At 28.9% G+C, this 26,722-nt stretch overlaps 4 protein-coding genes across 5 annotated transcripts in view; 3 read left to right on the top strand and 1 right to left on the bottom strand.

The window, feature by feature from the left end:
- The first annotated feature begins 10,148 nt into the window (after window positions 1-10,148).
- LOC105134706 (3-ketoacyl-CoA synthase 4-like) lies at window positions 10,149-12,386 on the top strand. Its single transcript, XM_011039218.1, has one exon. The coding sequence runs from the start codon at window positions 10,557-10,559 to the stop codon at window positions 12,087-12,089; it is 1,533 nt and encodes a 510-aa protein (XP_011037520.1). The 5' UTR covers window positions 10,149-10,556; the 3' UTR covers window positions 12,090-12,386.
- A 3,675-nt stretch (window positions 12,387-16,061) lies between these two features.
- The window catches only part of LOC105134705 (protein RADIALIS-like 4), a 25,703-nt gene continuing 15,042 nt past the window's right edge, over window positions 16,062-26,722 (bottom strand). For both annotated transcript variants that reach the window (XM_011039217.1, XM_011039216.1), the window contains exon 4: window positions 16,062-16,073. The gene's annotated coding sequence lies outside the window, so the exon portion shown is untranslated. The remainder of the gene's footprint in view (window positions 16,074-26,722) is intronic.
- Window positions 17,933-20,664, top strand: LOC105134703 (epoxide hydrolase 4-like). The gene is made up of 4 exons (XM_011039212.1): window positions 17,933-18,627; window positions 19,790-19,882; window positions 20,187-20,254; window positions 20,417-20,664. The coding sequence occupies exons 1-4, from the start codon at window positions 18,013-18,015 to the stop codon at window positions 20,550-20,552; spliced, it is 912 nt and encodes a 303-aa protein (XP_011037514.1). The 5' UTR covers window positions 17,933-18,012; the 3' UTR covers window positions 20,553-20,664.
- LOC105134704 (epoxide hydrolase 4-like) overlaps window positions 26,260-26,722 on the top strand; it is a 9,769-nt gene continuing 9,306 nt past the window's right edge. Inside the window, exon 1 of the mRNA XM_011039215.1 lies at window positions 26,260-26,264. The gene's annotated coding sequence lies outside the window, so the exon portion shown is untranslated. The remainder of the gene's footprint in view (window positions 26,265-26,722) is intronic.

Here is a 26,722-nt window from a genome sequence, read left to right as displayed (position 1 = left end):
TTTTTCAAGTAAATTCTATCCTGCACCATTTTCTTGATTTAAAGCCTTCAAATCAAGTAAGTGGGGCCATGATAGAATTTTACTGACAATTATTTATTGTTATTTTTAATTAATTATAAAGATAAGTATCAAACTGTTGATATATAAAGAAAAAACAAAAATCGAGTAACATCTCATTGTTTTTCAATTAACCTATTCTAGAGCAAAGAAGAAGAAAACTAGAAATCAAATTCAAACAACAGAATGCGTATTGCTCTTTCATTCTCACCTTATTTTTCAAAGTCATGTATGTGAAAAAACACCATCTTTGAACCTTTCGCTCCTTTCACCCCTAATGAATAGGTTTTTTTATACAAAAAATCTTATTTATATTTTTTTCTTGTTTAATTTTTTTAAAAATAAATATTATTTTTAAGCAAGGGTTTGGTGATTTATTGAATTGTAAAGCTTAAAAGGAAAGGGTTGGAGAACTAGATAGAGAAGAAGAAGAAAGTGAAAGAACCAAGCCTTTTCTTTTATCATTCTTCTTAAATTCTTTTTATTAAGAGGTAAGAAGCTATATTTTAAGGTTGAATTGAGTTTTTATTGAAGTTGGAATTATGGCATGTTGAATTTTTGTTAGATTATATAGATTTGATTGTTTAGCTCGATCAAGTATTATGAGAAACATGTTTTTTATCGTGAAAACACATTAGGTCAAATTGAATTAAAGGAAAACTTTTTAAAAAAATTGACGAGTACTTAAAAGTGAATTTTATTAAGATTTTATATCATCATATTGCACTTAAAGTATTATTAAATTTTGTAATTTAAGCATGTTTTATAATAACAAACTTGATAATATATGATATCTTTAATAATGTTTATTTTAAATACAGGTTTACAAAATAGACATATATTACAAATCAAAGGATTGATGTGTTTAACTATTAAAATTAAGGAGAGAAAGATAGAACAAAGCTTAGAGAACAAATTCTAGTTGTGCTGGTTTGATTCAAACTAGAACACCATTTAGTTTTTAGGTCATAACTAGAGCTGTGGACCTTAGATTTAGATGTCGTTTAATTTGATGTAAAGCTAAGATATAGATCTAAAACATTCATGAGGAGTCTAAGATACAATAATGTTGTTTTATAGTTCAAATCTTGACAATAAAAAAGAAGTTTGAATTTGTCCCATAACCTAGACACTATTCGGTGTTCAGCTCATATCTCAAGATTTAAAAGTCCAACTAAACCCATTTTTTTAAAAACAAAATTAATATAAATACTCACAACTTGATGAAGATCATTTGTTCAAATTCTAATGTTATCAATAATGTTTTATTCAGCCTTCAAATCAATAGTTAGCCACTAAAGTAATAGTTAACCATCAAATCAATAGTTTTAAATTTTAGCCTATAAAAGGAGGCATTTGTAAAACATTTAGACATCTTGGTTTTCAAATCAAGACCATATTTTAGCTTTTTTTTCTATTTTTGTAATTTTTAAATTTTATTTTATATTGCATTCTCTTTAATTTCTTGTTTATACTTCTCATTTTATTTACTATATTTAGTTAATTTATATCATAGTTTATGAAAAACCTTATCACTTGATTGTGGAACTTCAACATAAAGCTTATTGGGCTATTAAAGCTTTTAATTTAAACCTTGATAATGCTAGTCATTTGCGTAAGTGACAAATAAATGAGCTTAAGAAAATAAGAAATGATGTATATATAATTCATAAGGTAAGAATCAAAGTGTTTCATGACAAAAAAATATTACAAAAAATATTTATTGTTGGTAAAAAGTTTTTGCTTTATAATTCTCAACTTTTATTTCTTGAAAAGCTAAGATCAAAATAGAGCAGTTCATTTATTGTAAAACATATGTATCCTTATAGGGCCTTTGATATCAAGAATCCAAAGAATGACACCATTTTTAAGGTAAATGAACATCATTTGAAAGCTTACTTTGATAATTTTTATAGTGAAAATAAATCCATTGCTTTGAATTCTTTTTAGGGTGACTTTTGTTTTGCTAGTCTCTTTCCAACCCCAGTTAAATGGTGGATAATAATATTCTATAACTCTCAAATCAATTCTTTTAGTTTTTCATGATAACTAATATGTGTTTATATAATTTTTTATTTATTTTTTCATTCTCTTTTCTTTGCATCTCTTCTCCACCTCTCATATAAAAAATAGATACCACTCTCAAGAAATTAAAAAAGTATTTTCTTATTTTGTCTCAAAATACGATAACAAAAAGTTATCGTGCTAGGTGTGAAAGATTAAGGTCGTTAATGCACTATGGAATTTCTAAAGATATTCATTGGATAATTGAAGCAAAGGTTTGATTATTAAGTGAGTCTTCTAAATCTTTTATTTTACATATACCTGGGATAGGTAAAAACATTTTTGCGAAGAAACGACATATAAAATAATTGAAAGTCTGACATGGATGTGTCAGATGAACTTGTAATGCATAATGTTATTTTTTAGAAATGATATCTATAAACCATGAAGATAAAATACAATTCATTAAAGATGACCTAAATAAAGAGTCTTTAGATAATCTTCAATTAACTTTTGAGATGCATCTTAATGGAGATATGTATCGTGTAATTCATGATTTATATCCTTAATTTTATAAAGAATATGCCAGATATAGTCTTAGAAATCTAGTTAAAAAAAACCTTGTTTGTTAGTTTTTTTAAAAAACTAGATAGAAAGGCTATCTTTTACCTATAGAAGACATTTAAGCTACTATTGGATGAAAAACTAAGGAAAGATATGAGCCACAATCATAACTACTTATACATATACATGTTCTAACATAGAAAAAAGAGACTTCAGTTGACTTACATATAGCTAATATGATTACATGTCCTTTTTCTTATTTTGATTCAACCCATACATTTGAAGAGTATAGTAGAGTGTAAAGATGGTAAGTTCCTTAACTCATAAAATAAAAAATATTTGTGTTTTTAGTGGATATAGTCTTGAGAAAGAAAAGAAGTTTTTAGAATCATCTAATTATCTTAGTCGAATACTGAGAGAAATATTCATTTAATATATAGGGAAAGAAGCCTTGGGTTAATATGGAGTGTGTCAACAATTGCATTCTTAGAAGACAATCAAGTTTTGGGTATTATCTCAAATTATTTAGCCAAGAGAACATAACTAAAAAATAGTTGGAGAGGAACTAAAAGTCTTAACGATGTCTAAATGAATAGCTACAATGCTTGAACATTCTAACATCTTTATTACTTTACTAGGTGGTTTGGGTACATTATAAGAGATATTTCATATTTTCTCTTGGACCCAATTAAATAATCATCGAAAACCTATAAATTTTTTTTTTTTATCTTTTCTTGATCATATTGTGGAATAGAAGTTTATAACATTTTTGGCATACCGAATCATAATCTTTATTACAACTACTAAATAATTAATTGATCAACTATAGTTTTTCATCCTTTAAATTAATTCCTAAATGAATCAAATAGACTAGTCAACCATAGAAAGTCATAAGAAGTTTAGATTGGATTTTAGCCTTAATGTGTAAATATTTATGTATTTTGGTTTTAATTATAACATAGTATTTTTTTTTGTTTTGTTATTTTTTTATCGAATGTAAGAAATTTTATAGATAAAAAAGAAACTAAGATGGACACCAAAAAATAAAAATATACAGGCATGTACATATAGAGGCTAAGGGAACAGGCTCCCTTAAACAATCAAAAGGAACATTATAGCCATCAAAACATGACTATTGAGCAATATGAAGCATTCTCCTATACAAAAACACAACCAACTCAAGACATGAACAACCAGCTAGCATAACTAATATGAAAAACAACCAATAATAGTATGTATAGCCATTAGAGACCCATATATAGCATCAAGTTTCTTCAAGCCTAGTAGGCGCAGAGGTGAAGATCGAGAACACAACCACCAAAGCAGCATAAAAGGAACAACAAAAATAGGACCACGATTCCAAATTACATCTTATAAAAGAGTAGGATAAGTAGAAGTAGAGCATACCACCAACATCAAGCAAGCAAACGTATAGTAGTAGCAAATATATATTCCTCTGTATATTGCTTACAGAGGGCAACTAACAGAGGAGACATCAACATAACAAACATGAAAGGAGTAAAAGTGACTCAGAGTGAAGCCAACAATCAATTCTAGCAAACTAGCATGTAAACAAAAACAATACAAAGGCCAAAGAGGGAAGAGGGCCTTCAATAAGCAAACAAACAACCAACACTATAAGTAATAACAACTATTTAACTGTAATATAAATGTCAGAGTGAAGTGTAACTCTAGCAAACCAACCTTAGCAGTCAACATCAGTAGCATCCTGTAAGGGTGATGAAGTGTGATGTGTCACCAGCCTAAGGAAATCCTAAGAGAACCTTAAGCAACAACTAAACAACCCACAACAAACCTACAATAAGACAAGCCAGCATCAACAAAGCTTGGAATCTCATCGACTCCAGCATGCCAATACTGTGTTTAACAACAGCCATATAGAGGCAACCCTGAGTTAAAGAGCCTTCTACAATAAACACAACTCATAGCAAAAAGCCAGAGCAAACAAGCTTGGAAGGCTAGATAACCTTTATCTATTATTTTTTATATTTGTTTAAATGTGTTACAGATTTTTTAGTAGTAATTATATCAAATGATATCTTATATACTCTATCTTTTTTACTTTTAAAATTAAGCATAATGTCTCATTTTGGTTGGGGGAGGATATATAAACCTTTTTTTTTTTGTTATTAAAACCATTTGACAGAATTGTTATTATTAAGATGGTAGAGTAAAGAAAAATTTATTGACTCTTGAGATACATCCTAGTAAATATTTTCCAATGGATATTTGCAAAATTCATAACAAGGTTTTATCATATGCTTCTTTTTTAATTATTCAAGTTTGTAAACTCTCATATTAATGTCACTTAAATTCTACTCATATATTTATTTAGTAAGTATTCATGAACCATTATTTTTACACACACTTTAACATATGATTATGAGTTGTATATTGAATTATTACATTATTTTTGTTCTATTGTTAAAGGTAGCAACTAAAAGAAAGTGAAATAAATATTTAAATAAAAAACAATGATAATAAATTAATAAATAAAAACATAAATAAGTTTGGTTTCATAACCTCACTAACCTAAGCAATTAAACCTAAAGAGGTGTCTTACCACATAATATCTTAAAGTTAAATGACTTGGAAGCTATTGGCCTCATGCTTGTTACATAGGTTTAGGAAAAAGCTTAAGGAAATAAAACATTACACTATCTATATTTAAGTATCTACAACTCGAGTTACTAAGCTTATAAAATTGTCTCAACACCTAATGCTCTAAAATCAACTAATCTGGGAGTCATTAGCCTAAAGCTCACTACATGAGTTAATAATATATTATGTTTTAAGTTATTTTATTAAAAAAATAAAAATAATATATATTCCAACTCAAGAAAGTTAACATTAGAAAAAATATTATAACAATATTTTTTTGAAGTAAAGTTCCATAACTATATGTTGATATATTGAGTATAAGAAAAAAGATTTATTAATATCTTGCTTTAGAGATATGTGGAAAGCACAAAAATCTAATAAAAATTTGTTTATTTGAATAGATTGGTGGAAGTAAAATTATGAATACCTTGGTTTTGGATTCTGTACATCGTTTTTCTATTTTAAACTTCAATTACTAGGAACTAATAATAACATGGTTGGGGGATGTGATAAGTACTTAAAATTGCATTTTTATTAAGGTTTTACATCATCATATTGCATTTGAAGTATTATTAAATTCCCTAAATTAAGCATATTTTATAATAACAAATCTGATAATATAAGACATCTTTAAATTATAGTAGATGCTTATTTTAAATACAGGTTCGCAAAATAAAAATATTTTATAATTCAAATGATTGATTTATATGTTTAACTATTGAGATTAGGGAGACAAATAGAGGACTAAGTTTAGAGAAGAAATTGTAGTTGTGTTAATTCAATTCAAACTAGAACACCATTTAGTTTTCGGGTCATAACTGGAGTTATGGACCTTGGGTTTAGGTTTTATTTAGTTTGATGGAAATCTAAGACATAGCCCTAAACATTCATAGAAGTCTAAGATTCAATACTGTTAGTTTGAAGTTCAAATCTAAATAACAAAAGAGAAGTCTAAATTTTTTTAGAAAGATGAGACAAACATTTATAATTGTTATGAAAAACATCTGTTTAAATTATGATGTTATCAATAAGATTTTGTTTAACCACCAAATCAATAGTTCTGAATTTTAACTTATAAAATGAGGCATTTGTCATACATTAAGACATCTTGGTTTTCAATTTAAGATCACAATCTTGAAATATTTTTGTATTTTTATAATGTTTAAATTTTATTTCATGTTATATTCCCATTAACCTCTTATTTATGCTTATCATTTCCTTTACTAAGTTAATTTGCATTATAGATATGTTTTTATCTTGTTTATTTATATTTTTGTTCTTCATTGTGTTTAGTTAAGTTTATTTCTGTCAAGGTAAAAAAGTTGCACTAATAATATAAGAATAAATATAATACAAAATTAACATGAACTTTAGTGTTTATATTTAAGAAAGTTTGTTATTAATATATTTTATAATTGTTATCTTACTCAATTTTAATACCTTGCTTGTTAAGTGGTAAGTCTAGACTCGTAATGTACAATCCTTTGTGCAAAAAATACTTGATTCTTTCATAGGCAGTTGTGAATAATTGACACTTGTGCTATAAAAGAAATTTGATATATATATATATATATATATATATGTTAACATGTCGAATACTTGACAATATATACAAGTATTGGCGTACTCAAATAAGATAGTTAATATGATAATGTTAATAACTTAAAATAAGTTATCAATTATAAATTATCTAATTGGAATTTTTTTTGTATGTAGCTTCCCATTGAGTAATAAAAAAAGTTTGGACTATACTTATTTAAAATATTATTAGTGGATCCTCTAACATTGACAATTGATTTATCTTTATTTTATCTTTATATTAATATCACATCTCAAATTTCTCTTCAACTCTATTTCTTTTATTATTTATGGTTTTGTATAATTAATCTCTTTATGGATCGACTATAGTCTTGTCGGATTGTTTATTATTTTAACAATTATATACTTGAAAAAAGACATTAATAATTTGATTATGTCAAAATTCCGCCCTCTTTAAAACCTAGATATTCTGCCAAAAAAGAGATATAGAAGGGATGGAATCTCATTTGATTCTCGCATTGAATTAAGTTAATTGTGTGAGGAAATAGATTAATTAAGATAGAAAATGGGTTGGTTTAATTTAAAGAGAAATTGAATGAAAATTTTCCCTTTTAAAGAACCTTTATGTTCGACCAAATGGAGATGAAAATGAGGGATTGATTTTTGTACTTTAAGGTGGCTAAGTTTATGTTAGGAATGTGAAATAAATATGATTAAACTTAAAAATTTAATGAAATTCAAAACGAGAAAAATTTAATGAAATTCAAAACGAGAACCTATGGGTCTTTAGGACCAAGGTTCGACCAATAAAAAAATAAGGGGTAGAGGACGAGTTTTGTTCATAATGGTAGAAAGATTAGTGATAGTTAAGTTAGAAATTATATTTGATAAAGACATATAAAGAAAAATTGCATAAAATTGAAAAAAAACTTGTGAACCTATTAAATAAAAGTTTTGGCCAAGAAGGATAAAAAATAATTGAGTTTATTGTTCTTGAATTATTGTGTTGGTTTAGAGGCAAAATGACTTAAAATAACTTAATAAAAATTGAAAAGAAACTTGTGAACCTAATGCATGTGTCAACCAAAATTTTGAGTAAGGATATAGGATCGATTTATTTAATTAACATAACATGTATGTTTAATGGTGTAAATTGAAGGATTTAATGTGAAGGTTAGGATTAAATTACAAGAAAAAATAAAAAATTAGATAAATCACTTTTAACTAAGACTTATGACTAATGTGGATTTTTAGAGAGGTTGGATAAATTGTATAACTAGAATTTCTTTATATGCAGATTGTTGATTTATTAATTATGATATGATCATGAAATAAAAAAGATGAAATTAGACTAACTAGTTGGAAAAAAGGCCAATGATATTTGTGTTCAAATGGTCGGGATAATTTATTAGAATAACTAATTAAAAAGAGTTAATGGAATCAGTATGTTTAATTGCCGGGATATTGAATTATACTTGGGTTGAAAATGACAATATTAAAATTATTATGAGTTAAACGCATTCACATGTATATAATTTATGAATTTATCATGTTACATTCTAAAATGATAAAATATTTTAATTGATAGGACCCTCTCACACTAGGGTCAACTAATAAAAATTTCTATAATGCCATCTTTTCTTATTAATATAAAAATTATGATTTGTATATGTTAAACTGATATGTATCATAAATTTGATATTCTATTATGGACTTGTAATCATGTTTCTAGGAGTATATATATCATTACCTTGTATTTCTTTTGTTAATATTGTGAATCAATATTGAAATCTATATCAATTAAGATAAAACTCTAAATATTATCATCTTCTAAATTTTAATATGTTTTTGGATTGTTTAATTAAGCATGCTATATAAGTCTTAAGTCAATTAATTTTTTAGTCAATTAATTTTATTGTCAGGGTTATTTATATTTCACAAAAAATTATCTTGATTTTTGTATTTCTTGAAAGGCACTATTTTAGAATTGTATTCTAAAAGTTATGCATGTTACAACCAATTTATAATGTTTATTTTATGATGATTATATTGATAATGATTACAAAATTAGTGATAATAATGATAGTAATGATATCATCAACAATGTTCTTATTTATAAGTTTAGAGGTCTAATGTAAAAATAACATGGAAGGCATCTAAAAAAATAAAATTGTTAATTTAATTTGGATTAATCCATTTGATTATAAATTTTTGTTATCACAAAGTTAGATTTATCTAGGGATTATATAGATACAATACATGTTGATAAAGAAAATTCAAGATTTGTAATTCATTACTTTAAAAATTTATAAAAAAAAATTATTTATCAAATGATGTTTCTCATTTAACAAGAATGGACTAAAGTTGATATTAAAAATTATTATAAACCTACAACAAAGAAGACAAAAAAGGTTGGAAAATCTTGATTATACCACAAGATTGAGGTAAGAATAATTTACGTTCCATGCAAGTTTTCTTTTCAACTTGAGAAGATTGATGCAAGAAGTTATTAAGAAATATTATTTTTTCCTTAATTATTTTTATTTATTTCTATTTAGTTTAGTAAATTAAATATTAAACTTAATAATTTTATTTTTCTAGTTTGTTAAGTGATTATTTATATTTTACTTTGAAGTTTCCTTCGTTTAAGTTGATTTTTGGATTTATTTGTATATCTCTTATAAGAACATAACATAATGCTTGAACAAAAAAATGGACTAAAGTTGATATTAAAAATTATTACAAACCTACAACAAAGAAGACAAAAGAGGTTGGAAAATCTTGATTATACATCCACAAGATTGAGGTAAGAGTAATTTACGTACCATGCAAGTTTTCTTTTCAATTTGAGAAGATTGATGCAAGAGGTTATTAAAAAAGATTATTTTTTCCTTGATTATTTTTATTTATTTTTATTTAGTTTAGTAAATTAAATATTAAACTTAATAATTTTATTTTTCTAGTTTGTTAAGTGATTATTTATATTTTACTTTGAAGTTTCCTTCGTTTAAGTTGATTTTTGGATTTATTTGTATATCTCTTATAAGAACATAATGCTTGAATAAAAACCATTTAATAATAAAAATAAAAATTTTTATATAGCAATTTTATTCCATAAAATTACATTTTAATTATATTTGAGAAGTGTTTGAGAATATCACTAATCATATGTTTCTTTAAAAAATCATTTTTTTTAATTTTTTAATCTTTTTAATATACTAATATTAAAAATAAATTTTAAAAATTAAAAAATAATATTTAAATATATTTTTAAATAAAAAATAATTTAAAAAATAATTCTTTTATCATTAATCAATCATAACCTTCCTGTCATGCCCTTGTTATCTTTTCCATGTGCGGCATTCCCTCTCTCTTCCTCCTATCTTGACCAAAATCATTACACAGTATTTTTTTTTTTTTTTTAAATATCCCTCTACAAATGTATGACAGATGAAACAAGAACTAAAAAAACAGAGACAAGTAACGATTGAAGATTTCATGTATCATCGTCGTCGTCATCACCAGTTATCTACTCAAAATATAGGTTGTATTTAATCATTGTTTCTGGGTCTGGGTCGTGGTATCAAACCCTTCTAAACGCACCCACCTTCATTTCTTTTTCTTTATCGTTGCATCAGATCCGTATTTTAAACTTACATTAATCTCTTATATGCAAGCCATAGATAGTCAATAGCACCGTTTCTCTTACCACCACTCCATAAGCCAAAAGGAACCCGTCTTGAAAGCCTTGAAAATATAGGGAAGACAATATGAACAACCCCCCTGAAACCGAATCCACCACCACCAATGGAGTCCAGATCCGACAATCAAGAAGATTGCCTGATTTCTTGCAAAGTGTGAATCTTAAGTATGTCAAGTTGGGTTATCATTATTTGATAACTCATTTGTTGACTCTGTGTTTTGTCCCTTCAATAGCTTTTGTTATTTTTCAAGCTTCTCAATTGAACCCAAATGACATTCACCAGCTTTGGCTTCACCTTCAATATAATCTTGTTAGTGTCATTATTTGTTCTGTTTTTCTTGTCTTTGGAGCCACGGTTTATATCGTGACCAGGCCCAGATCCGTTTATCTTGTTGATTATGCTTGTTATAAGCCTCCAGCAAAGTTGCAAGTCAAATATGAACAGTTCATGGAGCATTCAAAGCTGACTGGTGATTTTGATGATTCTTCATTGGAATTTCAAAGGAGGATTTTGGAAAGATCGGGCCTTGGTGAAGAAACTTATGTTCCTGAAGCTATGCATTATATTCCACCAAGACCATCAATGGCAGCAGCAAGAGAAGAGGCAGAGCAGGTGATGTTTGGTGCACTGGATATTTTATTTGCAAACACTAATATCAAGCCTAAAGATATTGGTGTTCTTGTTGTAAATTGTAGTTTGTTTAATCCTACACCATCATTGTCTGCAATGATTGTTAACAAGTACAAATTGAGAGGGAATATTAGGACCTTTAATCTTGGGGGTATGGGGTGTAGTGCTGGGGTTATTGCTGTGGACCTTGCTAAAGATATGTTGCAAATCCATAGGAATACTTATGCTGTTGTTGTGAGTACTGAGAACATCACACAGAATTGGTATTTTGGGAACAAGAAGTCAATGCTGATACCTAATTGCTTGTTTAGAGTCGGGGGTTCTGCTGTTTTATTGTCGAATAAAGCTAAGGACAGGAGAAGAGCAAAGTATAAGCTTGTTCATGTGGTTAGAACCCATAAAGGAGCTGATGATAAGGCGTTCAAGTGTGTTTATCAGGAGCAGGATGATGCTGGGAAAACAGGGGTTTCTTTGTCAAAAGATCTCATGGCAATTGCTGGTGGTGCACTTAAGACTAATATTACAACCTTGGGTCCTTTGGTTCTTCCCATTAGTGAGCAACTTTTGTTCTTCTCAACTTTAGTTGCTAAGAAATTGTTCAATGCAAAAGTGAAGCCGTATATCCCAGATTTTAAGCTTGCCTTCGATCATTTCTGTATTCATGCTGGAGGGAGAGCCGTGATTGATGAGCTTGAGAAGAATCTGCAGCTTTTGCCTATTCACGTTGAAGCTTCCAGGATGACTCTGCATCGGTTCGGCAACACTTCATCAAGCTCAATTTGGTACGAGCTGGCTTACACCGAGGCAAAGGGAAGAGTGCGGAGGGGGGACCGGGTGTGGCAGATTGCTTTTGGCAGTGGTTTCAAGTGCAACAGTGCAGTTTGGGAGGCTCTGAGGTATGTTAAGCCATCTACTAGTAATCCATGGGAGGATTGCATTGACAAGTATCCAGTGCAGATAGTCATGTAGCTTGCTACAATATGGTTACAGATGATTAATTTGGAGAAGTGTCCTTGATAGACTGGGCAATTACTCTGCTATCTTTTTTTCCTTTGTTAATTTATCGGGTTAGTTCATGTGTGATTTGGTTTTGAGAGTCATAGTGTCTCTCCTATTTGCTCTAGTATCTTGGGTTATATTAATGCCGAACCTCTTCTCTAGTGTCACTATACTTTACTGCTCTGATGGATTTTATTGTGAATGTATTCAAATCATTATGAAGTCTTTAGTTTTCTTAAAGGTATATAAAATCCATGTTTAGACGAACTTGTTCATTTAGTTTTTTCTTCTTCCTTGTTCTTAGAATTTAAGATCCACGTATAGAAGAAATTGTAGCTTTCAACATAATTTAAAGACACCAGTTCATTATTGTCAAGGAATTTGTCAAAAATGAATATAAATCTCTCTGTTCATTGGATCGAATTTTTAGTTTGATTTTTAAGCACAAGAAGTTGAGGGAACATACATGGAGTCTCAGTTTTTGCTCATGGTCTCCCAATGCTTCCTTGCTCTCAGAATTTCTTGTCCATCTTTGAGCAAATCTTACTGCCACAAGGCAGTTCAAGTCTTTGTAATGTTGCATAGCTTGATAGACTTTCTGGATTTGAATTCTGTGTCGTCGGTGAAGATCATGAAATGAGATTTAGTTTCATCCAAGTACTGATTGCTTTGTGAGGTATTTTTTCTCTTGTGCTTGTTTCATGTCCCCTTTTATCATTACAAAAGGAAATTCCCAACTTAAATATAATTTTGTGAGGTACCATACTTTCTCATGCTGTTGGTTTTAGCTTTAAACTGGACGAGATGGCTATTTGTTTTCCCATCACCAATGAGTTTTGATCTAGATCTCCCTTTCTTTCATTATCGATCAGGATTTTCACAGGGTGAATGATCTGTGGAAGTCTTCATTGTGGCTAATTTGTAGATTCGTAGTACAGAACTATGCATGAAACTTGAGCTACAAACGAGGTAACGCTTGCGATTGCGAAATTTCCAAGCTATTTCTCAAGAATGATGATTGACATAAAGCATCTGTGTCTGATTCTGTTTTTGTAGACATTTCACAGTCTTGGACACATTTTCCAAGGTTGGATATAGATCGATGAACGTGCCTTGCGCATTAACTTTTGGACTTTCCTAGCTTGCTTGATTCCTAGCTTTCCCAGAAATCTTCGATCATAAGTGTAGCTGTGATTGGTGACATTTTAACATCATTTCTAAGTGGAAATTACAGAAAGCAACGGCAGGTTTCATCAGTACCCAGGACTGAGACAGTGAGTTTTTTTTTTTTTTTATTAATATAAACGTTTTAGCTTGATTAACTCTATAAATCTTAAAGTTAATAATTATATAAATATTTAATAATACTAAAAATATTTAAATTCAAATCCACTTATCATAAATTCAAAACTTATCCGCTTAAGCAACCTCTTCAAATTAAATAGAGACTATTATCTAGATTGACCAAGTTAGTTAAACCTAGCCGTTGCTATTATCTTATAATATAGGGGGGCTGATGCCCCACTTTACATTATTAATATCCCACCCAGAAGTCTTGAAATGTGGAACTGGTTTATGATTTGTTCACGAGTCAGGTCATGTGAAGACTAATATGTTGCAATACGATGGCGTTGCTGACAAATGTCAACAATAGATGATTTTTCAAGGTTGATTGGAAGTGAAGAGCTTGTAAGGCCGTGTTTAGTAAGATAGAAAATATTAGGGTTAGAAGAGAAGATGAAGTTATCTGGTAAAGAAGATTCTCTTTCACCTTGAGGTTCAAGGTAATCATCCATATGCCTTGAATCTATGCAAAATGTGATGTGTAAGTAGGATGATAAATGTGCTTGCCATCTTTTATTTTGGATAATTTAGGAAAAATATTCCAAGCTCAATGTGCTTGCCAACTATCTGCTACTTTAGAATAAATATTCCAAATTATATATATAATTTTTTTAAAATCAGTGTAAGATTAGAATCTGAAATGAAAAGAAAACAAGAAACAAGATTATTCAGTGTTCGCTTTAGCTTGGATCAACCGATCGCCGACCTAAGCTTAAAAAGCTTAGTAGTTAGCTGAAATCCAATCTTCTCAGTGACATTTTATCAAACAGGTAGCTTGCACCAAACATCATCCTGCCTTTAATACTCAAGGAGTTTATTGGGCCTATGGAGAGTTTAGGCCCAACAATTCTAAGCATGATCACAACCCTAAAAACACATGAACTTGAATCATTTTTTTGTCCTGCTTCCGTTCTTTGATTGCTGAATTGAAATCACGGTTGAAAAAGTACATACCTTGTTCTGTATAAGGCCCATATTTGCCACCTTCGATTTCTGGGTTCTTGGATTCGGTACTGCCCTTCCTAATAAAGTTCGCCCATATTTGCCACCTTCGATTTCTGGGTAATAAAGTTAGTCACAAGCCAAATTCCATTCATTTAAAAATCAGGTGCGGCAGCTTTGGAGTGTTTTGCCACGTTAGTACAGTTGAGCAAATTTATTTTTCAACTAATATAGTTGTTGGGCTTATTCCAGCACAAAAAAAAAATAGTTGTTACACGTAATGAATGCATGATTTAATACATGTGCGCCCCAACTCATCTCGCATATAGTAAATACACAATAAATAATGATGTATATGGTACATCCACCATCTATATTTATTTATTTGTTTGTTTATTTGTTTTTGTATTTTAAAGATATTTAAAAAAATAAAAAAATTTATTTTTCTTGTTCCTCTAAATTAATATATTTTTGATATTTTTATATTATTTTAATATATTCATCTTAAAATTATTTTTTAAAAAATAAAAATTTAGCAACAGTTAAAGCTAAACCTAAGAAACAACGCAGCTTCGGCTGGCATCCCTGCCAAGTTGCTCCGTCAGGGGTGGAGGTCACGTGCGGCGGCATTGGATGTGATGAATACTCCGTGTGTGGCCAGGATTATTTGATGGTCCGGAAATACGCAACATTTATAGCTACTAAGGGGAGGACCACTCATTGCTACTTTAATGCTTTTAATACATTATTTAATGCTTTAATTTTATAAATTTATTTCTCTTTTTAATTCTTTAATTACATTATTTACTACTTTATTTACCACCTTTTTTAATGTAAAATCTATTTTCTTAGGATTCTCTCTCCTAGTAGGCTTTTGCAGCTTATTAATTCTCTTTAATCGAAAAGCCTAACTAATCTCTTAATGATGTACTGTTTTTCTTAAAACTCTATATTTGAGCTACTGTTCTTCTTAATCTAATATATTTTTTAATGATCTTCTTAGATTTAATTTATTTTTTTATGCTATTTTTTTAGAATATATTTGATATTGTGGTAATTGTTATGGTTGTGGTTTAAATAAATTATTTTATAAAAAAATATTTTTAATTAAGGTTGGTTTGAAAAAATAAATATTTGGTTAAAACTATAGTTGAAATTGAACAAAAAGTAGTTTGATGTGTTTGGTTAAAAATGCTTTTGAAATTAAAATTATAAAATAATTTTAAAATATATATTAATATTAATGATTTTTAATTTAAATGTTATAGATTTAACTATTACTATTACTTCATAAAATAAACAATATTTTATATAAAATATTTTTTATTATTCCATTAAACCATTTACAATTCAATTACATACAAAATTTATTCGACAAGAACTACAGTTTCTATAATTTTTTGAGCGTACAATAAAATTAGATAAAATATTATCATAAATAAAATTGATTTGATATTACATTGTTAGTGAATTTAATTCACTTTACACTAGTTTTTTAGAAAAAAATATTATTTTCATGATAATATGAGTAAATTTAATTTATTCTAAACTAATTTTTTTAAAAAAATATATACAAAAAATAGCATACTAAACAAAATTGTTTACATAAATAATGTATATAAATTGTACTGTTCACATAAATAACACAAATAGTACAAATGAATAACACTGTGTATATAAATGCTAAATTTCAAAAAATAAACAGGAGCTATTTCGCTAAATTCACGTGCAAGAATTGACATGGGTTTTATCAAAATTAAATTGTATTTTTAAAATAACCAAACATAATATTTAGTATTTAGTGTAGTTGCTTCAAGCATAAAAATAAAAACATAATCACGTGAATAAATAGGCTTTTAAACAAATTCTTTATAAAGTAATATCCACGTTGATGCATTAGCTGAAGGAGACATGTCATGCATATGTTACATTTTCTATCTGTTTTTCTTTTGTTATCAACATATAAAGTAATATGAAGAGTACTATTAATTTTATTTTAAAAAATTTATTTTTAACATTAATAAATCAAAACAATCTAAAAATATTAAAAAAATTATTTTAAAATAAAAAAATCAAATCTTAACAAAAAAAAAAAAGAGGTTCAATTCCAATACCAAACAGTTACTTGGAGATCATTGTTTCTTTTTTCTTTTTAATTATTATTTCAAATTCAAATGAAAAGCATTAGTATTAATTAATTTATATAAAATTCAATTAAATTCTAAATTCAGTTTTTAACACGAAAGCAAGATTTGGTGTCAGATATCCTATCATGATCACAGGAACAATTGAAAGCGTGTCTCTGTGATGAATGGACGTATCAATACGAACAAACTAGCATTGACCTTTATTTTTAATAAAATGATGGTGATAACTTTCCTTTTTAAATATATAGAGATTTGATGCCATGGATATTTAGTTCCATTTTGGGCCCACATGAAGATTTGGAGGAGATTCTCTATAAAATAGCTGCCGTCCATGAGCCACGATGCATATAAATTAAACTGCTCGAAAAGAAAAAAATAATCCTCAATCGTCAAAGCTAATAATGTCAGGATGTTGTAATTTAACTCAACTTCAAATCTGCTCGTTTGCTCAGTAGATGGGTGAAAAGAAATTAAAAATACAGCCTCAACTAGTTGCCAACAACTTGGCATATATTATCCGTAAGAAATATTCCGGGTATGAAAATAAAATTAATTAGTTTGAAGAATTAAAAATACTGGTTTTAAAATATTTATTTGTTTCATATAAAAATAATATTTTTAAAATACAACTAAATGTACCCTTTAAACCTCTAAAAAAATAATAAATAAATAAATAAATAAATAATTTTTATGTATTTTTTTGTATAATAATATGTTTATATAACTATTAATAAAATATTTATATTTTAAATTAAACTGAAAGATTACTATTAAATTTTATCTCAATAATAAAAGAAATCAAAATTAATTATGAAAACTAAAAGAAATTAAGTTAATAAAAAATTAATCTCACTAAAAAATTAAATTTTAAACATCATTTTTAATATTATAAATATTCATATAATAGTATCAGAAATGCTATTTCACTTGATTTATTTAATTTAGAATGGAGTTTTTTTGTTTCTATACAAGATAAAAATATCATCCTTCTTTCTTTCTTCACTTCCAAACTCCATTATATGAATCATCCATCATACATAATAATTTAAAGGCTAAACGCTCGTTAACCTCTCCAAGCAAGCGTGAATACCAGACTTAAATCATAACGATTTATTACATTTACAAAAGCATTTTAAATTTTTGTAAAAAAGGGGACTCCCCTGCATTGCTGCGACCCTCCTGAGAAAAAAACAGAAGGAAAAAGAAAATTCGACCGAAAAGGAAGTCGTTGACTTTGTGAGTTCGACTGTAGAATTTTCTAAAGTTGTTCAGTAAATAATCAACGGTGGAGGAAAACAGCTGGCACGTTCTGTAGTTAAGTAAGAAAATGGGGAGAAAGGCGACAGACCAGCGAGTAACAATCGAACTTTCTACTAGTTCCTTACCTAAAAGGCAATAACTATAACTAACACCTTAAAATTTATAAAAGAGCCTAGATTTCTAGAGAGAGAGCTGGGGAGATGGTGAACACTCTGTCACTGTACAAGCCCTTGTTGCATGGCCTGATGAAGGTAGCTGGGATGAGACGCCGAGTAGTAGAGATCGAATCAGGGACAGTCATCAATTTCTGGGTCCCGAGTAATGAGGCCACTGCCAAGAGAAAATCTGCAGTGGTGTTTCTCCATGGTTTGGGTTTCGATGGGATTCTGACATGGCAATTTCAGGTGTTAGCTTTGGCGAACAAGTATGCAGTTTACGTTCCGGATTTTCTCTTTTTTGGAGATTCAATCACTGATAAATCAGAACGGTCACCGGATTTTCAAGCAGAATGCATGGCTAAGGGTCTGAGGAAACTTGGCGTGGAGAAGTGCACCTTGGTTGGATTGAGCTATGGAGGGATGGTTGGGTTCAAGATGGCTGAGATGTACCCTAATTTGGTTGATTCAATGGTGATAACTTGTTCAGTTATGTCCTTGACTAAGTCCATCTCTCGTGCTGGCCTACAAAGAATCGGCTTCTCATCATGGGCAGAATACTTGATTCCTGAAACTGTCAAGGGTGTGAAGACATTGTTGGACGTTGCTTTCTACAAGTTGCCATGGATGCCTAATTTTATCTACAAAGATATTTTGGAGGTAAGCTTCGTTGGCTAAGTTGTCATATACACTGATGAAGTTTTAAAATTTATTGTCCTTATGAATAAAGTTATTCGGTGTTTTAACCCTGATTAATTATATGTTTAGGTTAATATTTTTTTAAAAAAAATTTAGAATATATATACACACACGTAATTATGTAAAAATTCTAATACCTTCAAAACAATCACAATTTAATAGAGTTTAGGAATTCTTTAATGATTAAGGCATTTGCTGACTTTACATAAAATATTATAATAAATAAAAAAAGATTTTAAATTTTAAAAATAAAAATATTTGTTTTTATTTTGGTATAATAAATGTTTTAAAAATTAAAATATAAATATTTAAAAAAAATTATAAACTTTCTATTTAGGTGATTCAAGAAATATTTATAATTTTTAAATTTTATCATTTAATATAGTGAAAAGAGATGCTCAAAAGTTATTTTTTTTATAACATTAATAAATGATAAAAATATTTTACACATAATTAATAAAAAATAAATATTTTTTAAATATTATTAATGAGATGAAAATATAATATATAATATATATATATATATATATATTATAAGATATTTAGTACTAACATGAATAGTTTATATTAAAAATCTTAAAAATAAATAAATAGAATTTTATTATTTTAGAATTTATAACAACCCTCAAATTAATAGAACATGCCGCGTAGCTAATTAGTTCATAGGAGGTGGTTTTAGCAACTTGTTAAACTTATTTTTACTTGGATTTAGTATATAGATAAAATTAATAATATTAAATTTAATAATTTACTAGATTTATATTCACTTAAACTGAATATATGATTAAATTCAAGCATGTTAGATTTAATAATTTATTAAATTTAAATTTATTTATGCATGATACATAATCAAACTTAAATATATTAGATTTAATGCACGATACACCCATCTATTAGTGAGCTACCACTTTATTATCTTATTACTAGACCTTTTTAGACTAGGTTTTAATGTTTTTAACTAAACATAAAAAATATTGATTTATCGTATATCATGATGTTTGTATATATATCAAGACAACAAACCTCACTGTTTTACATTTATACAATTAGAAATACTTGAAAGTGAAATTTAAGCTCGTTTAATTGATTTTTGCAAATTATAACATTTTGAAATTGGTGGCAGGACATGTACTTCGACCACAGGAAGGAGAGGCAAGAACTTTTGGAGGAGTTAATTGTAGAAGACAAAAACTTCACTGCTCCTCATTTTACACAGGTCATAAAGGAATTAACATTAAGATTATTATTGCTCCACTTAATGGGACTTAACCTGGAACCAGTGGCATGCAATGGCCATAGACAGGATTGAAGATGCTATTTATTTATGTGATAAAGAAGATGCTCTTTCTTTTTGTCACATACTTTCACACGTTTAAATGAGACGGTCAAAATTGATTATTGTCGAAGAAATTATCAAAAGTTCGGTTGCCCTTCATTATTTATATTTATTTCCAATTTGGGTCAAAGGTGTAATTAACTAGCACGAGAAATCTCATCTTTTTTTATGATTTCAATTGCAGAGGATACATCTTTTGTGGGGAGGGGATGACATAATTTTCGACATGACAGAATGTCGCAACCTGATAGAGTATGTCCAGTCCTCCACTGGTTCAATTTAGTTGGTGTTTGCCAAAAATGCATTACATTTGACGTAATTAATTAAGAATTATATGAATGTTTCCTATGCAAGAAATAGATTTAATTAGTCATATTTGTTATATATAATGGGAATTGAAACTTTGACTGGCAGCCTTCTACAAGGCAAAGCAACATTGCATTGCATAGAGAGGGCAGGTCACTTGGCGGAATTGGAGCGACCCTTCGTCTACAATAGGCAGCTCAAGAAAATTCTTGCTTCTTTGTATGAAGACGGGAGGGAAAATTAGTGGAACTCTCCTCTGTCAAATTTTGACAGTTGTTGTTTGTATTAGTTTGACTTCAGCATAATCATAAAAAAAAATTATGTTCAATAAAGTTGCAATGTGAGTTATCATACATCAATTAAGTTTTTATCGATATATTTTTATCAAAAAAACATTAAATTAAAAAAGATTTATAGGTATACTAAAAAAAAAACCATCTAAAATAATATGGGTCTAACAAATAAATAAGATTCAAGTACTAGGATTTGAAAATTAATCAAGTTCAAGATAATATGGTTCTCATTAGTACTTAAAAGTGTATTTTTATCAAGATTTTATATTATTATTTTGCACTTGAAGTATCAATAACTTCTTAACTAAAACATGTTTTATAATAACATATCTAATAATATAAGATACTTTTAATTTATAGTAAATATTTATTTTAAATGCAAGCTTATCACATAAATGAAAAGATTGATTAATGAGTTTAAGAACTGAAATTGAAAGGACAAAGAGATGGTCAAACTTAGAAAAGAGATATTGGTGCAGTCCAAAGTCCATATCAGAACATTGTTCAGTAATTGGGTCATAGCTGAAGCTGTAGATCTCGGATTTAGGTCTATTTTATATGCATGGAAATGTAAGACATAGGTCTATAGCTTTCATGGGAGCCCAAGTGTTAAAGTAATAAATAACCCGGCAAGACCTGGATCGAACCACAAGGAGGTTAATTGTATAAATTATAAACAACAACAACAACAACAACAATAACAATAATAAAGAAAAAGAAAAGAAGAAGAAGAAGAAGAAGTTGATGAGAACTTCGAGATGGAAGATCAATGTAAGGATTAGACAATGATAACAACAAATGTCAAGGTTAGAGGATTCACCAATGGTATGTCAAACAAGTATAGTATAAACTCTTACTACTCAATTGGAAAGCATATACAAAGGAGGTTCCAATCAGATTATAAATTGTTAACATAATTACATTAGTTATCTTATTCGAATAATGCTAATACTTGTAAATGTTGTCAAACATTCATGATTATAACTTATGTTAACAATAAATCAAGTTCTTTTCATAGCTCAAGTGTTGATTATGCCATATAATATGGGCTATGAAAGTATAAAACATTTGTTGTACCAAGTGTTATACAACATAAATCTAGATTAGTCATTTAACAAGCAAAGTATTAAAGAGTAAACAAGATGACAAATACAAAACATGTTAGTATCAAATATTAAAGTTCATGTTAAGTTTACACTATACTTATTCTTACACCATTAATGTAACCTCTTCACTTTGACATAATATACTTAACTAAAAATAATGAAAAAAGAAAAATAAATAAACAAAATAAGAACATAAATAAGATAAAAGTTAACTAAGTAAAAGAAAGGAAATGAAAGGCATAAACTTAATATTAATGAAAGCAAAGCATAAACATTACAAAAAATACAAAGAGAGAAAGCAAGAGATGATGTTGATCTGGACATCAAGATGCCTAAATGCATGGCAAATACCTCCTTTTATAGGCCAAAATTGGGAACTATTGAAATGATGACTAATTGATGACTGGGTGGCCAACTTTTGACTTGGTGACAATCCTTATCTTCTCTTGTCTGCCCAAAACGTCATTGATAACGTCAAAACTGGAGCCAGGTGCAAACATGAAAGTTGTAGGCAATTATCTCAGATATCTTGTGTAAAACATTCAGCTCATTTGGACTTCTAGAACTCCAGATATGGCCAAAATACCGAACAGTGCTCGGGCTGGAAGACAGATTCGGGCTTCTTTGTTGTTGCTACAAGTTGGACTTGATAATGGCCTTTTTAGATCTTAGGCTCCATATGAAAGTTGTAGGCCTATGTCTTACCTTTCCATCCATATAAATTGGACCTAAATCTGAGATATATAGCTCTAGATATGACCCAATTACCGAACAGTATCCCGGTTTGGATTGCACCGACATCTCTTTTCTAAGTTTAGCCATCTCTTTATCCTTGCAATTTAAGTTCTTCAAGTCATCAATCAATCCTTTCATTTATGTGATAGGCCTGCATTAAAAATAGACATTTACCACAAATTAAAGGTATCTTATATTATTAGATATATTATTATAAAACATATTTTAGTTAAGGAGTTATTGATACTTCAAGTGCAAAATGATGATATAAAACCTTGATAAAAATATACTTTTAAGTACTAATTACACCCTCTAAGCAGCTTATTACAAGTCCCTAGTAATCAAAGCGTTAAAATAGAAAAATAATTTGCAAATTCCACAAAGCAATGTATTCATCATTCAACTTCCATTAATCTATTCGGATAAACAAACTCTCATTAAATTTATATATCTGCTCAATACCTTTTAAACAAGATATTAACAAATCTTCTTTTTGTGCTCAATATATCAACACATAGTTATATGACGTTACGTGAAAGAAAACAAAATTTTTGTTCTAATGGTTAAGGTTAACTTCCTTGGGTTGGGATTACTATTTTTATCTTCTCTTTTTTTTTATCTCTTTTTTTTTTTAACTCTATATACATATACTTTAAAAACATCATGCATCTTTAACCCATGTAACGAGCTTTCAACTAATGACTCCCAAACCAGTTGGTCTTAGGGCATTAGGTGTTAAGACACCCCTACGAGCTTAGTAACTCGGGTCGCAGATACTGATATGTAGATAGTGCAATGTTTGATTCCCTTAAGCTTTTCTCCTCAACCCATGTAACAAGTGTTGGGCCAATAGCTCCCAAGTCAATTGACTTTAGGGTATTAGGTGTTAAAACACCCTTTCGGGCTTAATTGCTTAGGTTAGGGATGTTATAAAACCAAACTTATCTACACTTTTATTATTATCATTTTTATTTTATTTTTTGCTCCTTTTTTTGTTTTGTTTTCTTTCAAATTATATACTATCCCTTTCCCTTAGTTGTTACCTTTAACAAAAGAACATAAATAATGTAATAATCCAATATGCAACCCACAATCATATGTTAAAGTGTGTGTGTGTAAATTAAGGTTTAAAAAATACATGTTAAATAAGTATATGAGCAGAATTAAGTGGTAACAATACGAGAGTTTGTAAACCTGAATATTTCAGGAAGTATTATAATAGACCTTGTTAAGAATGGTTACTAAGATGCGTCTCAAGAGTCACTTTAACAAAAGAACTCCTTTACTCTGCCATCCTAGTAACAACAATTATGCACATGCTTTATGAAATGAAAAACAATTTTTTTTTATCAACTACTACCCTCTCCCCCCAACCAAAACGAGACATTGTCCTCAATGTTCTAAGGTAGAAAGATAGAGTATAAAAGATATCACCTGAAATAACGAACACTGACAAAACCTGAAACACACTGAAACAAAAATAAGAAATAACAAAACATAATAATAAAACCAAAAGACACAAAAATTCACAAATGAAGGCTCAAATCCAATCTAAGCTTTTTACGGCTTCCCGTAGATGACCTTTTCTTAGATGACCAATTTATACGACTCATGGAGGGATCAATTATAGGAATGAAATATTTTAGTTGGTCAATTAATTGTTCAAGAATAGCAGCAGAGATTATGATTTATCATGCAGAAGATGTTAGAAATTCCTGTTCCACAGCATGATCAAGAAAAGACAACAACTTATCATAATAACCATTAACATTTAACAAACCTATGGGTTTATGGTGAATGTGCAATTGAGCCCAAGAGGAAATATGAAAGATCTCTTCCAATGTGCCTAGACCACCTGGTAAAGCAATGAAAGCATCAGCATGGTTAAACATTGCATTCATTCGAGCCGACATTGTGGAGACCTGAAGTTCCTCTCCAATTGTTTTTCCAATGATGTCCCCTTGTGCCAAAGCTTCAGGGACGACCCCCAAAACTTGACTACCTCCTAAAAATGCAGCTATTGACACACCTCCCATTAACCCAAGAAAATGTACTTTTAAGTACTAATCATTAGCAGTGCATTGACTATAGGAAACTTAATTCAATGACTAGAAAAGATCATTTTCCTTTACCTTTCATGGATCAAATCCTAGAAAGAGTTGCAGGTCATGAATTTTATTGTTTCCTAGATGGCTATTCGGGTTACAACCAAATTGAAATTGCATTGGAAGATCAAGAAAAGACTACTTTCACATGTCCATTTGGTACTTTTGCATACCGAAGGATGCCTTTTGGATTATGCAATGCACTAGCCACGTTTCAAAGATGCATGCTCAGAATATTTAGTGATATGGTTGAACATTTTCTTAAGATACTTATGGATGATTTTTTTATTTTTGATGATACATTTTATAATTGTTTGACTAACTTAGAAAAGGTTTTAAGCAAGTGTGAAGAGCATAATCTTGTATTGAATTGAGAAAATGTCACTTTATGGTAATAAACTGCATTGTACTTGGTCACATTGTTTCATCAAAAGGAATTGAGGTTGACAGATCAAAAATCAAGTTAATTGCTAACTACCAACACCAAAATCTATTAAATATATTAGATCATTCTTAGGACATGTTGGTTTTTATAGAAGGTTCATCAAAGATTTTAGTATAATATCTAAGCCCTTAAGTAACATTCTAACAAACAATAATATTTTTAAATAGTCTTAAAGATGTTAGATCATTCCTGGGACATGCTGGTTTTTATAGAAGGTTTATCAAAGATTTTAGTATAATATCTAAGCCATTGTGTAACCTTCTAACAAAGGATAATGTTTTTGAATGGACTGAATATTGTGAAGAAGCCTTTGTTAAACTTAAAAACTTGCTTACTTGTGCTCCTATCATTCAACCTCCCGATTGGTCATTACCTTTTGAAATAATGTATAATGCTAATGATTATGTCATGGGTACTGTTTTAGGATAAAGAAAAGATAAGAAACCCTATGTGATTTATTATGCAAGTAAAACTTTAAATAGTGCTCAAATGAATTACACCACCACTGAAAAAGAATTACTTGTAGTAGTATTTGTATGTGAAAAATTCAAGTCTTATCTTATTGGCTCACCTATTGTTATTTTTAGTGATCATGCAGCATTGAAATATCTTTTTTTCTAGAAAAGATTCTAAGATTAGATTGGTGTAATGAATTTTGTTATTTCAAGAATTTGATATCAAAATCAAAGACAAGAAAGGCACAAAAAATATTGTTGCGAATCATTTATCAAGATTGATAACAGATTCAACAACTGATATCACACCAATCAATCACTACTTTCTTGATAAATCTTTACTTTCTGTCTCTACAATGCCTTGGTTTGCTAATATTGTCAATTTTCTTGTTTCAGGACAATTGCCAACTCATTGGAGTACCCAAGATAAAAGAAAGTTCTTAAACGAAGTGTTGGGATGACCCTAACTTATTCAAATATTATCCTGATCAAATATTTTAAAAATGCATTCCTGACAATAAGGTAAGTAGTGTCATTAAATTTTATCATTCTAAGGCATGCTGAGGTCATTTCTCATCAAGAAAGGCAACTGCAAAAATATTACAAAGTGGATTTTACTGGCTCACTGTTCAAGGACTTACATGCATTCTGCAAGACTTGTGAAAATTGTCAAAAGTTGGGATCTATTTAAAAACATCACATGATGCCCTTAAATCTTATTCTTGTTATTGAAATCTTTGACTGTTGGGGTATAGATTTCATGGGTCCATTTCCTCTATCATTTTGTTTCTTGTACATATTAGTCACAGTAAATTATGTTTCAAAATGGATAAAGGCAATTTCAAGTTGAAATAATGATCACAAAATAGTGATAAAGTTTTTGAAAGAAAATATTTTAAGTTGATTTGGAATCCCTCGAGCCATGATAAGTGATGGTGGAACATATTTTTGTAACAAGCCATTTGAATTCTTAATGAAAAAATATAGAATCACACATAAAGTTACTATCTTTTATTACCCTCAGACAAGTGGACAAGTAAAGCTTGCTAATAGGAAGATCAAATAGATCTTGGAGAAAACAGTGAACTCTAATAGGAAAACTGGTCTTTAACACTTAATGATGCATTTTGAGCTTATCGAACTGCTTATAAAACATTATTAGGTATGTCACTTTATAGACCAGTCTATGAAAAACCTTGTCACTTACTTATGGAACTTAAATATAAAGCTTATTGGGCTATTAAAGCTTTCAATTCAAATCTTGATGATGCTAGT

Source organism: Populus euphratica, unplaced genomic scaffold (assembly GCF_000495115.2).
Source record: "Populus euphratica unplaced genomic scaffold, PopEup_1.0 scaffold91.1, whole genome shotgun sequence".
NCBI classification, from domain to species: Eukaryota; Viridiplantae; Streptophyta; class Magnoliopsida; order Malpighiales; family Salicaceae; genus Populus; species Populus euphratica.
This window is presented reverse-complemented; position numbering and strand designations above follow the sequence as displayed.